General features: G+C 44.1%; 1 protein-coding gene and 2 long non-coding RNA genes across 3 annotated transcripts; 1 reads left to right on the top strand and 2 right to left on the bottom strand.

Annotated features, from left to right (window-relative positions):
- Window positions 1–782: 782 nt before the first annotated feature.
- Window positions 783–1553, bottom strand: LOC128507311 (uncharacterized). Its single transcript, XR_008355805.1, has 3 exons — window positions 1494–1553; window positions 1066–1247; window positions 783–943 (listed from the first exon to the last, which is right to left on the bottom strand). It is a non-coding gene; the product is annotated as an uncharacterized LOC128507311 (long non-coding RNA).
- A 182-nt stretch (window positions 1554–1735) lies between these two features.
- LOC128507233 (uncharacterized) lies at window positions 1736–4530 on the bottom strand. Its single transcript, XR_008355796.1, has 5 exons — window positions 4430–4530; window positions 3899–3968; window positions 2683–3079; window positions 2436–2531; window positions 1736–1807 (listed from the first exon to the last, which is right to left on the bottom strand). It is a non-coding gene; the product is annotated as an uncharacterized LOC128507233 (long non-coding RNA).
- Window positions 4531–14560: 10030 nt separating this feature from the next.
- On the top strand, window positions 14561–15565 carry LOC128507708 (odorant receptor 131-2-like). The gene has a single exon (XM_053478781.1). The coding sequence runs from the start codon at window positions 14591–14593 to the stop codon at window positions 15563–15565; it is 975 nt and encodes a 324-aa protein (XP_053334756.1). The 5' UTR covers window positions 14561–14590.
- The last annotated feature ends 371 nt before the right edge of the window (window positions 15566–15936 follow it).

Below are 15936 nucleotides of genomic sequence, written 5' to 3'. Positions count from 1 at the left end.
GGCAATGAACAGATAATTGTAAATAAATGAAAAATAAATAATAAAAAGTGCTCAGATGAGACCAAAATTGAGCTCTCTGGCACCAACTTGGGAGGAAGAAAAATGCTGACCATCTCCCCAAGAACACCATCCCTACAGTCAAGCCCAGAAATGGAAACGTCATGCTTTGGGGCCAAGTTAGAGGCATATTACAAAATCTGCATGGGATCCACTGTACATCACCCTGTAAACAAACCAATTATAGTTTTAAGATAATCTAAGGAAAAACCCTTATTCAATCTTAAAATTAAATGTATCATATAAAGTCAAAATTCTATATTGTTTCTATGATGGCTAATTTATTATTCAATTTTTGTGCATACAAAATATTTAGCCATCCATCTCTCTCTCCTTTTTCTCTATACATTTTCCATCATCATAATATAAAAAAAATATATTAATCACAATTGTATTTTTACTTAATATGCATATTTGTAGATAATTTTTTTATTTAATTAATTCATTTTGTTGCAACAGTGAGGTGTTTCTTGGACAGCCAGAGTACCAGTACATGCCAGGGTACCCGTACATGGACAGTGTGTGCATTCTGCAGATTATTGTACAATAGTAAAGTAGGCAAATATTTTTTAACAAAGCAGAACATAAGCAACTGTTAACCACGAAACTAAATTAAATTTCATTTGTATAGCGCTTGTAACAATTTTACAAAGCAGCTTTAAACAATCTAAAGAATTATTGTAATCTAAATCTCAATTTCTGCTAGGAAATAATACCTTTCACAAGGTGCACGGGTCCGCTGGAGGACATACCAATGAGCCAAGTCCATTGCAGTCTCTTCTTTGGTTTTCAGTGTCACGTGCACATTATGACCAGCAAGACTAATTAAATTGGCTGCCCTAGCAACTGCATCTTCCAATTGCGAGTCTGTCTCAGCTTCCAAAATCTAAAATATTACATTAACATTAGTACAATACATACAGTTACTGAAATTAAAGTTTATGGTTATTAGCGAATAAGTAATTAAGTAAAATCATGGTGGGGGGGGGGGGGGGGGTGAGAACTCACCGATTGCACCTGTGACCTTGTTTCATCATCACTAATATGTTCGATTTTGGCCTTTACATTGTCTGGACCCTTTTGAAGACATTCATACAAAACATCAGATAAGAAGCACGGACTCTGTCCCCCATGGGCAAGTGACATGGCCATGATCTGACCAGCACGGAAGTATCCGTTGTCTTTCATTGCTGTTGATAGTTAATAAAATTGAACATTATGACCAATTATCCGACTTTGTCTAATGATAGTACAGCAAGATCTCATGTTAACATAAGGAACCCAATATCTTAAGTGCCTATATTGTCCCAAAGTTGAAGAAATCAAATTATATATAATATAAAGTTAAAGCATAACACAAAAAGAATTTTGTCCTTGATTATCACAAATATAAATACAATACCAGTTAATAATAATACAAAACAAAAAAAAAGTACCTCTGGAATTGCATGTGAGAACTCTAGCATTAGGTGGACCCTCAAAGATTCCGATATTATCCTTGATTTCATGAAGGCATAACTGGAAAAACTCCCGGGTAGGTCCTCCATTGTCAACAGCACCCTCGGATATTCCATAATCATCTGTGAACTTTATATCCATCTTTTTTTCTGGTGCAAAATTGGATCGGCACATGGCTCTGGAAGCTCCATCCCACACATTCCTTCTTATTATGTTAAAGCGCACAGTGTCGTCATTTTTTATTCTTGAAGTAATCTGCTCCATTATTCCTTCCAAACTTATCACTGAATCACTAAAATAATAAACATGTAATTAGTGTTGAGCTAAATATAACTAACGTGGAACAAAAATTATCATCAGGATTTTCCCGTAATTATGCATTTAATAATATTAAATAAGTTTTGTAGCTTAAATATCTTAATTCCATCTCTACCTCTGTAGTTTTCACTAGGGCTGGGTAACGAAACTCAGTGCCAATATGACACAGGTAACTAAATAACCGGTATGTACTAGAATCAAATCAGAGTGCAGATTTTGGTGTCACACGAAAAATTATTTCTCGACAGAAAATGGACATGAATGCAAGTCAAAAAGCTTTAATACAAATCCAACTAATCTTTTACTAATACGAGTGTCCATGTTTTTACATTCTGACTTAAAACTAAATAAAAGACCATTCTTTAAATGTTATCCAGCATTTTTGCTGCTCATGTTTTTAAGTATTGGTTCAGGCACTGGTACTGTTTTAAATGCATCAATTCAGCACTGGTACCCAAGAGATACCCAACCCTAGCCTTCATTGTAACCTTTTTCTGGAGTGGTAACAAATGTGCTGCTTCCTCACTCAACTTATTCTCATCAGTTAAAGATTTCTATTAAAAACGTTAAGAATTGTAATTTAGTCCAAGACTATTTCTGACCTCTCATTGGTTCTAGCAGTCAAAGATCTTGAAATGGCTTCTTGGAGATCAGGATCATCAGATAGATATTCTTCCTCAAATAGGTCCTGATAAGTACTACAAAAGGAAAAACGTATATGAACTGAAACATGTTTGCAAGGTCAAGATACAATAATTTTTTTGCATATGGTAATTTTGAAAACAAACATTGTAACAAACTACAAAAAAAAAAAGATTTTTTAAAAACAGAATAATGCAAAAAGGTAACCTGTAGGGGGTTCTGGTTAAATTATAGCTGGATGCACTGGAGGCAGTTGAGGATATAGCACCAGAGATGGTAGGGGTATGATCACTGGATACGGCAGAGGTGGGGGTAGCTGAATGGTTATGTGGGTCATCATTTGAATTTAAATTTGTGCCACAGGACAAGCCATTGGTGGGATTACTGCAGATAGCAGACGATATAATGGGAAAGACATCTGTGTTACCACTGGAGATTACAGAAGCTTGACTGGGCAAGGTGTGAATACTATCAATGGTAATGATGGCAGCACAACTAGACATGGTATTGTTGTCTTTTGAGCTGCTAGGTTCATCTGTAAAAACAGCTTGGTTGGCTGCACACCAGATAATTTGATCACCACTGGAGAGGGACTGTGTGGCATCTGTGGAGACAATAACTTTAGAGATGAGTAAAAAACAAAAATATATATTTCTGCAGTTATGGTTGTATTTATTTAAATTTTATTGTACTTAAACATGTGTAACTTATGCCAATTTTCATGCCAGTTTATGCAAATCAAAAGTCCTGCATCTCAAAATATTAAAATATTTACTCATTTACAACACAGAAATGTCAAACTTATTGTCTGTGTGGCATGGCAAGGGAGGGGGAATCAGCCTGTGGCACTCCAAGTTTGTCAGCAGAAAAAAGCATGGAGTGCTCGGAAATCTACTGCCAGACAGCAGCATTGACTTGGAAAAAGACAGTTAACCAAGAATGGCATCACCACCCAACTGTGGAAACTGTGGCTCTTGATGCACTCCCGAACATCTCTTCCCCTTGTAAAGCTCTTTAAAGTTTTTAAATCAGCTTTGTTTGGCTGTAAAGCTTTGTTTTTTGCTAGGACTTCAGTCATCTCTGCTGCTTATGCACCTTTCCCTACCACACTTCTCCCTTCCAGCCAACTTTCCATGATTATGCTTCGATACAGCACCTTCTGGGTGAGTATGTAATGTACTTCTTTCAAGTATGTAATGGTTCCCCTGCGTACAGTACACTGAACTAGACAGAGATGCATTGTATTTATACTGTATGAACATTTATTCAAACTCAAAATTAAATATTCCAATATTTATAAAATTTCATATTAGCTGTAATCATTGAAATTAAATCAGAATGCAAGTTTTGTTTTTAACAAAGGAAGTGAACTTTTTTGATATTCTTATTTTTTAAGATGCATTGTACATTTAGATGAAAATACCATTTATGTCATCTGATGCTTCTTGGGGTTCACTGCTGTTTGTCTGTTGACTGTCTCCATCTGGAATTGACTGCAAATTGAAATAAATTAAGATGAGAAATGTTACTTGATCCAAAATAACAGTACTAGTTAAAATTTTTGCCACGTGACTGTGCCAATCTGAGCAGGAAACGTTTTAGCCATGTAGCCTGCCTGGCCAATCTGGATCGGACCACATGACCTTTTTTTCATGTATATTTCAGAGTCCAATCTTTACACTTCCTAGCAAACTGAAGATTTTTTTTCTGATAAGTTGAGTTTAACTTACTAGAGTTTTTCTAATGGACACGGCTGTATAGTCCCAATCCTGCGAGTCCCCATCACATTACTATTTTTCCAGGTTTTGATAATGTGTTGAATGGTTCTTAATCCAGTTTCAGTAATTTCAAATCTCGTTTTCTTTGATAACTCAATAACTTGAACCTCCTGAAATAGTGCATTTTTTGACCAGGCAGTGCATGTGTGCATTTCTTTCTCTTTAATATTACTTACAAGCTCCTTTTCCTCCGTTATAAGCACCTTGTCTGGTCTGACATAAATGGACTTTTGATGAAACAGTTTTTTCACAAGCGCACCAGTCAGACTCTGTTTGGGGCTAAGGGATGGCACCACTAGTTTATTATGGCATGGTAACAAAATCTGTAACCTGAGGAGAAAACAAGTACTGCAAGTCAAACATTTGTGACATAATAAATAGATAAATGTTTTGGGTGCACATTAGTAACAAATTGCTTAAAACAAATAACATTCTACCCATTATAGCCATGATACTACATTTAAAATACAAGTTCAAAATGATAGTTTGAGTATTTCCCTTAAACTTAACAAGACTTACTTACGGGGAGCAACAATAATGCATTTGTCATGCTCTCAGCTCTCCGCGCTGATCTAAGACCGCTCTTGTCAATTGACATTTCCTTTCCCACGCTGTCAAGCTCCTCATCACGCGCCCTTGTTTTCCCACGCTGTCATGTCACTTCCACGCCCCGCTCCGCCCCGCCTGCACACCGGTTTCTCATTCAGCGCTGATTTATCTGTGCTTATAAGGAAGCGCAGCGCACTGGATCCTCGCCAGATTATTGTGTCCCATTGTACCAGTTTTCTCGCGTTTAATTTGATAGCCCTCACGTTGCCAAGTTTGTTTCCGATTCTCGTTTTTTCCCTCCTCGCCTTTCGATTCTGATTTGATTGCTACGCTGACGGATTACACGGCTCCCGACTCAACGCGCGCTCTCTTGACTACGGCTTATCTTCACGTCTCGGCACAGACACCACGCTGACGGACTTCACGGCTCCCGACCCAACGCGCGCCTTCACGACCACGGCTTATCTTCACGTTTGGCACAGACACCACGCTGACGGATTACACGGCTCCCGACTCAACGCGCGCTCTCCTGACTACGGCTTATCTTAACGTCTCGGCACAGACACCACGCTGACAGATTTCCCTGCTCTGCTCGCTTTCACTCATCCTCGACCAGACAACGCCTCGTTCCTGCACCTGCGTTTGGACCCGCCTCTACGCACCGACGGACATCACGCCTTTCCGTGATCATCGTTCTGACAGAATAATCTGGCCATACGATGGATCCAGCAGGATTAGACAGGATGAGGCAGGCGCTGGAGAATCAAGGCGCTCTCCTTGGTAAACATCAGGAGGAACTGGTCACTACCAGACAGACGCTCGCTGACGTCACCGCTCAAATGCAACGTCTTCAGGTGCCCGTAGCACGGTCCATGGACCCTCCACGAGAGCCACGCCTGCCAGCCCCTCCCACTTATGGTGGAGAGCCAGGTACATGCAGATCCTTCCTGTCACAATGTTCTCTGATTTTTGAACTGCAGTCCTCCACCTTCTCTTCAGAGAGATCCAGGGTCGCCTACGTGATCACTCTTCTCACAGGTAGGGCCCGGGAATAGAGCACCGCCCTCTGGGACGCGCACGACCCATGCTGTGACACTTTTGCTGACTTTTCTGCAGAGATGAAAAGGGTTTTTGACCGATCTCACGTCGGCAGAGAGGCCGGCACCAAGCTACTACGCCTCCGCCAGGGGTCGCGTTCCGCTTATGACTATGCCATCGAGTTTCGGACCTTAGCTGCCTCAAGCGGATGGAACGCCAGAGCACTCTCCGACGTCTTCCTGGAAGGTCTGTCGGAGGCACTCAAGGATGAGTTAGTTTCTCGTGAACTTCCTTCTGACCTCCACGAGCTCATGGATCTCGCTGGGAGGATTGACTCGCGCCTTCGCTCAAGGCAGCCAACCCGGAGGTCGCCACCAACCAGAAGACCTTCGCCCCCCAGGGCGCCCCGTCCCTCCTCTCCTCGCGCGCAGATTAATCAGGAGGAACCTATGCAGCTGGGCAGAACCCACATCTCCGATGAGGAGAGACGCCGCCGCCGCCTAGAAAGAGCCTGCTTTTACTGCGGGGGCTCAGGTCACATGCTGAGGGACTGTCCGTTAAAAGGAGGCGCCCTCTAGTCAGACTGGGAGCCCTAGAGGGCGCTCCTCCCGATAAACTCCCAGAACCACGCCCACTGCTCTCGGTAACCCTAGTCATCAGCGGCCAGACTCATCCCATTCAGGCGCTCATCGACTCCGGCTCTGATCGGAATTTGATCAGCTCTGCGACGACCAGGGCGTTACAGATCCCCTGCACACCGCTGGATCATCCCCTGTCCGTCCAAGCTCTAGATGGAAGCCCCCTTCCAGCCATCACTCACAGAACCCTTCCACTCACCCTAAGAACATCTGGAAACCACTTTGAGGAGATCTCCTTCTTCGTTATTAACAAGTCCCACGCCGCCTTAGTTCTCGGTCTTCCGTGGCTAGCTCTTCACAGTCCCCAGATTGACTGGATCAAGCATGTGATCACGGGTTGGAGCCCCTCTTGCGCCACGTCATGTCTTCACTCTGCACTCCCTACACTTCCAACCACCGCCAGGGCCGAGTACACCCCAGATATCGCCAACGTCCCTGCTCATTATCACGACCTCCAGCAGGTCTTCAGCAAGACCCGAGCCAGGTCGCTTCCTCCTCATCGCCCGTACGACTGCCCCATCGACCTTCTCCCCGGCACCTCTCCGCCCAAAGGCCGACTATACTCCTTGTCTCGCCAAGAGAGAGAATCCATGAACACCTACATCACAGAGGCCCTCGCTGCCGGTATCATCCGCCCATCCTCCTCTCCTGCGGGGGCAGGCTTTTTCTTCGTGAAAAAAAAGGACGGGTCCCTTCGTCCATGCATAGATTACAGGGGCCTCAACGAAATTACCGTCAGGAACCGCTATCCACTTCCACTCATGGCGACTGCCTTCGAACTGCTCCAGGGGGCCGACACGTTTACGAAACTTGACCTAAGAAATGCTTACCACCTTGTCCGTATCCGTGAGGGAGACGAGTGGAGGACAGCCTTTAACACCCCTACGGGACATTATGAATATCTGGTGGTCCCCTTCGGCCTCACTAACGCTCCCGCCGTCTTCCAATCTCTCATTAATGATGTTCTCCGCGAGTTCCTCAACTCCTTTGTATTTGTTTACCTGGATGACATTTTAATTTTCTCCCAAGGATTGGAGAAACATCGTCACCACATTCGCCAGGTCCTCCAGAGACTCTTAGAGAATAACCTATATGTCAAAGCGGAGAAGTGTGAGTTCCACACATCCTCCACCACCTTCCTGGGGTTCGTCATCTCCCCGTCCATGTTGGAGATGGAGCCAACCAAGGTCCAGGCTGTCACTAGCTGGCCCACACCAACCTCACGGCGAGACCTCCTACGGTTCCTGGGGTTTGCCAACTTCTACCGCCGTTTCATACGAGGTTTCATCACCATCGCCGCTCCCCTGACCTCGCTAACCTCCACAAAGACCCGGTTCTGCTGGGATAAGGAAGCTGATCAAGCCTTTGCCAGGCTCAAGCAAAGATTCACCTCTGCTCCCATCCTCACTATCCCTGACCCTTCACTTCAGTTTGTGGTGGAAGTTGACGCCTCCAATACTGGGGTTGGTGGGATCCTCTCCCAAAGGTCCACCCAGGATAACAAGATGCACCCATGCGCATTCTACTCCCGTCAGCTAACCCCAGCTGAGAAGAACTATGACGTGGGAGACCGAGAACTCTTGGCCATCAAGCTAGCCCTGGAGGAGTGGAGACACTGGCTAGAGGGGACTGAGCTCCCATTTCTAGTGTGGACCGACCATAAAAACCTGGAGTATCTACGTACAGCCAAGAGACTCAATGCACGCCAAGCCAGATGGTCACTATTTTTCTCCAGGTTTAATTTCAGCCTGTCCTACCGGCCAGGCTCAAGGAATTCCAAGCCAGACGCCCTCTCACGCCAGTTTTCACCCTCTCCGGAACCCACATCCGAGGATACTATCCTCCCGTCCCACTGCCTCGTCGCCGCCATGGAACTGGACATAGAAAGCAAGGTTCGGCAGGCCCTGACCCAGGAGCCCGGACCTAGTGATGTCCCACCCAACCGTCTCTTCGTTCCCCCTTGCCTGCGCTCACAGGTTCTGGAGTGGGCCCATGGATCCAAGCTATCGTGTCACCCAGGCGCTGCTCGAACTCTCTACATCGTCCAGCAACGATTCTGGTGGTCCACGTTGAGGAGGGACGTGCCCAGATTCGTGGCAGCCTGTGACATCTGCGCCCGCTGTAAAAAGGATAACCGGCCGACTGCTGGCCTTCTCAGACCTCTACCGGCTCCCCGACGCCCTTGGTCCCACATTGCGGTGGATTTTGTCACCGGCTTACCCTCTTCCGATGGGCACAACTGTATCATGACCATCGTGGATCGCTTCTCCAAATCGGTGCACCTCGTGCCCCTTCCGAAGTTGCCATCCGCCAAGGAGACCGCAGAACTACTCGTCCTCCATGTATTTCGGCTTCATGGCCTTCCCACAGACATCGTGTCAGACCGGGGTCCTCAGTTCACCTCGCGGTTTTGGGGTGCGTTCTGCAGGCTCGTCGGAGCTACTCCCAGCCTCTCATCAGGTTTCCATCCCCAGTCCAACGGACATACTGAGCGCATGAACCAAGTGTTAGAGGTCTCTCTCCGCTGCATGACGACCCGGGACTCTACCACCTGGAGCAAGTTTCTCCCTTGGGTCGAATATGCCCACAACTCTCTGCCTTCCGCTTCGACAGGCTTGTCCCCGTTCCAGTGCTGCTTAGGCTACCAACCCCCACTCTTCCCAGTCCAAGAAATAGAGGTGGAGACCCCGTCAGCCCAACACTTCGTCCGCTGCAGGCAAACGTGGCTACGCGCCAGACGAACCTTACTACGTGCCATCTCCTCTTACAAGAAACAGGCGGACCGCCACCGCATCAAAGCCCCCAAGTACCGTGTGGGAGACCGAGTCATGCTCGCCACAAGGGACATCCCCTTGAAGACTCTCTCACGCAAACTCTCCCCCCGTTTCGTCGGTCCTTTCACGATAACTAGGATAATCAACCCATGCGCGGTCCGACTTCTTCTCCCCTCGTCCATGCGACGGATTCACCCCACTTTCCACGTATCCCAGCTGCGACGCGTCATCAGTTGTCCATTAAGTTCGTTAGGGGGGGGGGTACTGTCATGCTCTCAGCGCTCCGCGCTGATCTAAGACCGCTCTTGTCAATTGACATTTCCTTTCCCACGCTGTCAAGCTCCTCATCACGCGCCCTTGTTTTCCCACGCTGTCATGTCACTTCCACGCCCCCGCTCCGCCCCGCCTGCACACCGGTTTCTCATTCAGTGCTGATTTATCTGTGCTTATAAGGAAGCGCAGCGCACTGGATCCTCGCCAGATTATTGTGTCCCATTGTACCAGTTTTCTCGCGTTTAATTTGATAGCCCTCACGTTGCCAAGTTTGTTTCCGATTCTCGTTTTTTCCCTCCTCGCCTTTCGATTCTGATTTGATTGCTACGCTGACGGATTACACGGCTCCCGACTCAACGCGCGCTCTCTTGACTACGGCTTATCTTCACGTCTCGGCACAGACACCACGCTGACGGACTTCACGGCTCCCGACCCAACGCGCGCCTTCACGACCACGGCTTATCTTCACGTCTCAGCACAGACACCACGCTGACGGATTACACGGCTCCCGACTCAACGCGCGCTCTCCTGACTACGGCTTATCTTAACGTCTCGGCACAGACACCACGCTGACAGATTTCCCTGCTCTGCTCGCTTTCACTCATCCTCGACCAGACAACGCCTCGTTCCTGCACCTGCGTTTGGACCCGCCCTTACGCACCGACGGACATCACGCCTTTCCGTGATCATCGTTCTGACAGCATTAACATTACTGTATTTGATTTACATCAGTAAAACTTAGCTATTCAGAATGTACAATAAACTTCTATATATATAATTTAATTTGTACAAGCCTATTTTAATTGTACTAACACAAAAGCCCAAAACAGATACAATTAACAGGTTAAAACTTATTATTGTTAAAATACTCTTACCTGCATGAACCCACAATTGGCTGGAAGGCCTCAGTTATTGCCTGCATTACTTTGATAGAGTCCCAGGTACAGCTAAGTTCTAAAGCAGACTTAATGTGTACATTTTCAAATAGCCAAGCTTTTGTTGCACGCCTTGGCACATGCGTATATGTATGGTCCGGCAGAAGAATCACCTCTTTTGTGAATAGTTGAGCGACAGAATGTGAATCTGCATGAAACCTTAAATATAAGAAAAAAATAATAATAATAATAAATCAGCATAGCCAGGAGGACCTGTGTGGGGGGGCTGGTCCCTATGCCTGTCTGTCCAGCTAGATTTTGTCAATGTCACAAACATGACTGAACAGAATTTAATGAAAATTTTGCAGTACATGTATATCTGCCTAAAGTTTAACAAAAATCAAAATGTTTAGTAAAAGAGATGCTTTGAACAGTTATGCGCTGGATTTAATAATCTGCAACTATAAATATTAATTAGAAAATCTAAACTAAATCACATGACCCCTGGGGATCCATAGAAAACAACACCATATGATGTAACAAACAATTTTCATTTTTATATTATTTATTTATTTTTAATAAGGATTCATCATCTTTGTTGGAGTCAGACATGTACCTGGGCATCAACCTAAACAATATCACTTATTAGATAAAAGCTGATTTTAGCATTAATATTTTAACTACTTCTACAATCCATTTCCTCCTCTTTTCCACGTCCGAGTACTTATACTAGTATTGTATAAAGTGATGTTTGGTAGCGAGAGTGAAGACGGTTACACTCACTGATTCGTATTCAAACCAAAAACAAAGGCAATCAAGCCGAAGCAGTTAAGAGTCCAGTTGATGTGCAAACAGAATTAGGCATAAGGTGAACTTGTAGCCAGACAACAGGTCACACATTAAATCATTCACAGAGAGCGAAATTAATTAGAGCAAACCACAAAGAAACTGACCGTAACAGCCTACTTCGAAATGCTTGGCTTATATACAACGCAAATCAACTGGGAAAACCAAACGCAGCTGTGAGAAAAAAGTAATAACAACCTGTGGCGGGTTTAAACGTATTTGAATGTGGAAATCTCTTCTGTAGCGCTAGTCGGAATTGCGCGCCGTGGGAAATGTGTTTAAAGTTCCAACATAGGACCAACATAATTTTTTATCACTGTAATATTATTCTTATTATTCACCTCTTCTGTCTTGGACCCTTTCGAGTGAACGGACGCAGATTGTAGACAGGGGTTGATACAGGCGGTTCCTGAGGAGTGGGAGGGACGTTTCCTTCGCTACTTGTACTGCCAGCTAGATGGCCATGAGCAGCCTGGCTCGTGAGGCCCACTGTGTTTGGTCTTCCGCGGTAAAATAGCGAATACATTTCTTCATCCGTGGTCCGATATTGAGTGCGGCTTACGGCACCACTCTGAGCCGTACACGCACTCACCAATGTGTTAACCATCTCTTCATTCCGTAAAATCGCAGCAACCAAGTTTCTCGCAGACTCACTCATGTTTTCTAAAGATGGCGCTGTTTCGATGACGTCATGTTTCAATAAATATATATTCAGACTTTTCATTCATTCAATATATATCGAGTTTCATTTAATATATTCAGAATCCATTCAATATATTCAGAATCCATTCAATATATATCGAGTTTCATTCAATATATTCAGAATCCATTCAATATATTCAGACTTTCATTCAATATATATCGAGTTTCATTCAATATATTCAGAATCCATTTAATATATTCAGACTTTCATTCAATATATATCGAGTTTCATTCAATATATTCAGAATCCATTCAATATATTCAGAATCCATTCAATATATATCGAGTTTCATTCAATATATTCAGAATCCATTCAATATATATCGAGTTTCATTCAATATATTCAGAATCCATTCAATATATTCAGAATCCATTCAATATATATCGAGTTTCATTCAATATATTGAATGAATCCATTCAATATATTCAGACTTTCATTCAATATATTGTGGCGTGGGCGGGGCGGTGGCTGACGACCAGCATGCCTTGCGGGAATGTCGGTGTGTTCACCATGATGGGGAAAGGTGTTTGGGTTGGTGGCTTCGGCCCTGTTTGTGTGTGTAGGGTGTGACGTGTGAAATGTGCTCTAGTTCAGGCTAACGCTGAATTAGATGTAGGCTCCTGAGTGAAGGTGCTGCTCATGCCTTACCTGCTGTGTGCTCAATAAAGTACTCCCAGCCATTGCATTGGGCAGCAAATAAGCTCACTCGTCTCTCTAGCATTCCTTCCGGCGTAAAAACGCTACGCTGCGCGAGGCTGAGCGCGCTGAGCCCATATCGGCGGTACATCACGGCGGAAGAGCCGAGCGACCGCCTGCAGCTCAGTGGCGCTCGGTTCGTAAACCTAGCCGGGGACAGGGCTACCCGTCGCGGCTAGGCAACGAGCAACGCTCCGATGTTTCGCGGCGAGGCCGAGGCACGGAACAGCGTACACCAGCAGCCGCTAGACTAGCGCCGGGAGGACGCGTGGTAAGCCGCGCTGGGCTCTACATCGACTGTGTGCTGGACGGCGTCTTACTGCGGGCGCTCGTGGACACCGGCTCCACTGTTTCGCTGCTGCGCTCTGGAGTACTGGGGCAAAGCAAGCGTGTTCGCCGACGGCCTGATCCTGCCTTCAGCATCCGCACCGTTGCTGGGGGCTACGTCAAGGTACGGGCGTGTCGCACAGCGCGAGTCCAGGTGGGTGGCCGAACTTATTCCTACGGGTTCGTTGTGGGGGATGTCGAGGAGGATTGCGTTTTGGGGTTGGACATTTTGGATAGATGGGGTGCGGTGCTGAACTTGTCCAGCGGAACTCTGCGTGGTAACTTCGGGGTAGCCAGGTTGCTCGGACCCAAACCACAGCCGGACAGGTTAGCACACTCTGTGGAGGCCGGACCGCCTCAGGACTACGGTCGCGTTCATCCCTCACCTGCCAAAGGACGCCGGCGTTCCCACCGCCAGGGCCGACCGCCTCCACGCCTTCGAAACCAAGTTCGTCATGGTGACCAGGGACGGTCACAGCTCGGGTGGGGCCAGTGTGGCGTGGGCGGGGCGGCGGCTGACGACCAGCATGCCTTGCGGGAATGTCGGTGTGTTCACCATGATGGGGAAAGGTGTTTGGGTTGGTGGCTTCGGCCCTGTTTGTGTGTGTAGGGTGTGACATGTGAAATGTGCTCTAGTTCAGGCTAACGCTGAATTAGATGTAGGCTCCTGAGTGAAGGTGCTGCTCATGCCTTACCTGCTGTGTGCTCAATAAAGTACTCCCAGCCATTGCATTGGGCAGCAAATAAGCTCACTCGTCTCTCTAGCATTCCTTCCGGCGTAAAAACGCTACAATATATCGAGTTTCATTCAATATATTCAGAATCCATTCAATATATTCAGACTTTCATTCAATATATATCGAGTTTCATTCAATATATTCAGAATCCATTCAATATATTCAGACTTTCATTCAATATATATCGAGTTTCATTCAATATATTCAGAATCCATTCAATATATTCAGAATCCATTCAATATATATCGAGTTTCATTCAATATATTCAGAATCCATTCAATATATTCAGACTTTCATTCAATATATATCGAGTTTTATTCAATATATTCAGAATCCATTCAATATATATCAAGTTTCATTCAATATATTCAGAATCCATTCAATATATATCGAGTTTCATTCAATATATTCAGACTTTTCATTCAATATATATAGAGTTTTCATTCAATTCTCTCATGAATATTTTCCTTAACGGCTTGCCATAATATATATATATATATATATATATATATATATATATATATATAAAAAAATATATATATATATATATATATATATATATATATATATATATATCGTATTTGTCTATAAAATATATCACTTAATGACAACATCCCAGGAATGCACAAACATTAGGTCTACTGTTATTGTTCAGGGATATGTAATCATTTCTCCCTGGGATTCATGTGGTGTCTTTAATGAACATCAGCTCAGATTACTATATAAAGCTGGACTGATATTTGAAATTGCGGTTTTGCACCCGATGTCACAGATTAATGCTAATACTTGAAATTTTCGAAAGTCAGATTTGTGAGGATATGTCATGCATTGTTAGAGATGTTCATACTGTGATAATTGTTTGTCACATTTTGCATCATATAATGTCAGTTACTAATGCAAGCACAGCTGAAAGTTTGCTTATATATCAGCAAATATTTAATGTTGCACTGACTGAGGGACCAATAACAAAAGTTATTTTTGCAATTTTAATGTTGCTGTTCTTCATCTATTTGAATGCCATCATGGTCTACACTCTTTGGAGCAAGCCTGTTTTTAGAGAGACTACACGTTACATTTTGTTTAACCACATGCTTATGAATGACACAATTCAACTCTTTGTTACCTCTTTGTTGTATATTTTTGTTCTTGCCCATTTCAAGGTAGTCATGGCTGCTTGTGCTTTTATAGTTATTGTTTCAGGTACAACTTTCCGTAATGCACCTTTAAACCTGGCTGTAATGTCACTAGAGCGTTATGTGGCCATATGTTTTCCTTTAAGACATGCTGAAATAGCCACTCAGAGAAAAACCTATATTGCTATTGGAATTATTTGGTTTATGGGTGTAACACAATATTTAATTGACTTGTTTTACAGTGTACTGATGGATCCTACATTTTTAACCTCCCAAATGTTTTGCACAAGAGAAAAGCTTTTCATGAAGCAATGGCAAATAGATCTTCATCAGGGTGTTAACATATTCTTTTTTTTGTCAGTAACAATGATCATCCTTTTCACTTATGTCAGCATTCTGATCATAACCAGGTCTATTACCTCCAATAAAGGCTCCGCTGCAAAAGCCCACAAGACCGTGCTGCTGCACCTCATTCAGCTGGGCCTGTGCCTTACTTCGTTTCTTTACAGCCTCATTGAACGAGCTGCAGCAATGGCTGGCAGCAGCAGCCTATTTGTGGACCTGCGCTATTTAAACTATTTATTTGTTCTGATCTTGCCACGCTGTCTAAGCCCGCTCATCTATGGATTGAGAGATGATGCTGTAAGGCACTTGTTCACATACTACTTTCAATGTGCTACACGCAAACGCAAGTTTACTGCCAATGTACAAACAGTCAATTAATGCCTTTTTCAGATACTGTTTGGTATCATATTTATTATTGCATACGCTATTTATTATTGTACAATATACACAATAGCATATATACTGTATATATTCAGTGTCTTGACTGAATGTGTCATATCTACTTGTAGAATTTGCTTGCAGTTAAACACAACCCATTCTTGAATTAAATCTACCCTTACAAAAAATTTGCAGTATCTGGAATATATAAAAAATGCAGTTATACTGCAGTTTAGGTGAAGTACAATGCAGTATAATGCAGTACAATGCAGTTGGAATGCAGCTGTATTGAAATATGATTCTGTATCTTTGTGGGTTTTGAACAGTTAATTGTTAAAACGATCCTGTACTCCACTGTAGTATCTGTTATC

This window comes from Clarias gariepinus, chromosome 19 (genome assembly GCF_024256425.1).
Source record: "Clarias gariepinus isolate MV-2021 ecotype Netherlands chromosome 19, CGAR_prim_01v2, whole genome shotgun sequence".
In the NCBI taxonomy this organism is placed as follows: domain Eukaryota; kingdom Metazoa; phylum Chordata; class Actinopteri; order Siluriformes; family Clariidae; genus Clarias; species Clarias gariepinus.
This window is presented reverse-complemented; position numbering and strand designations above follow the sequence as displayed.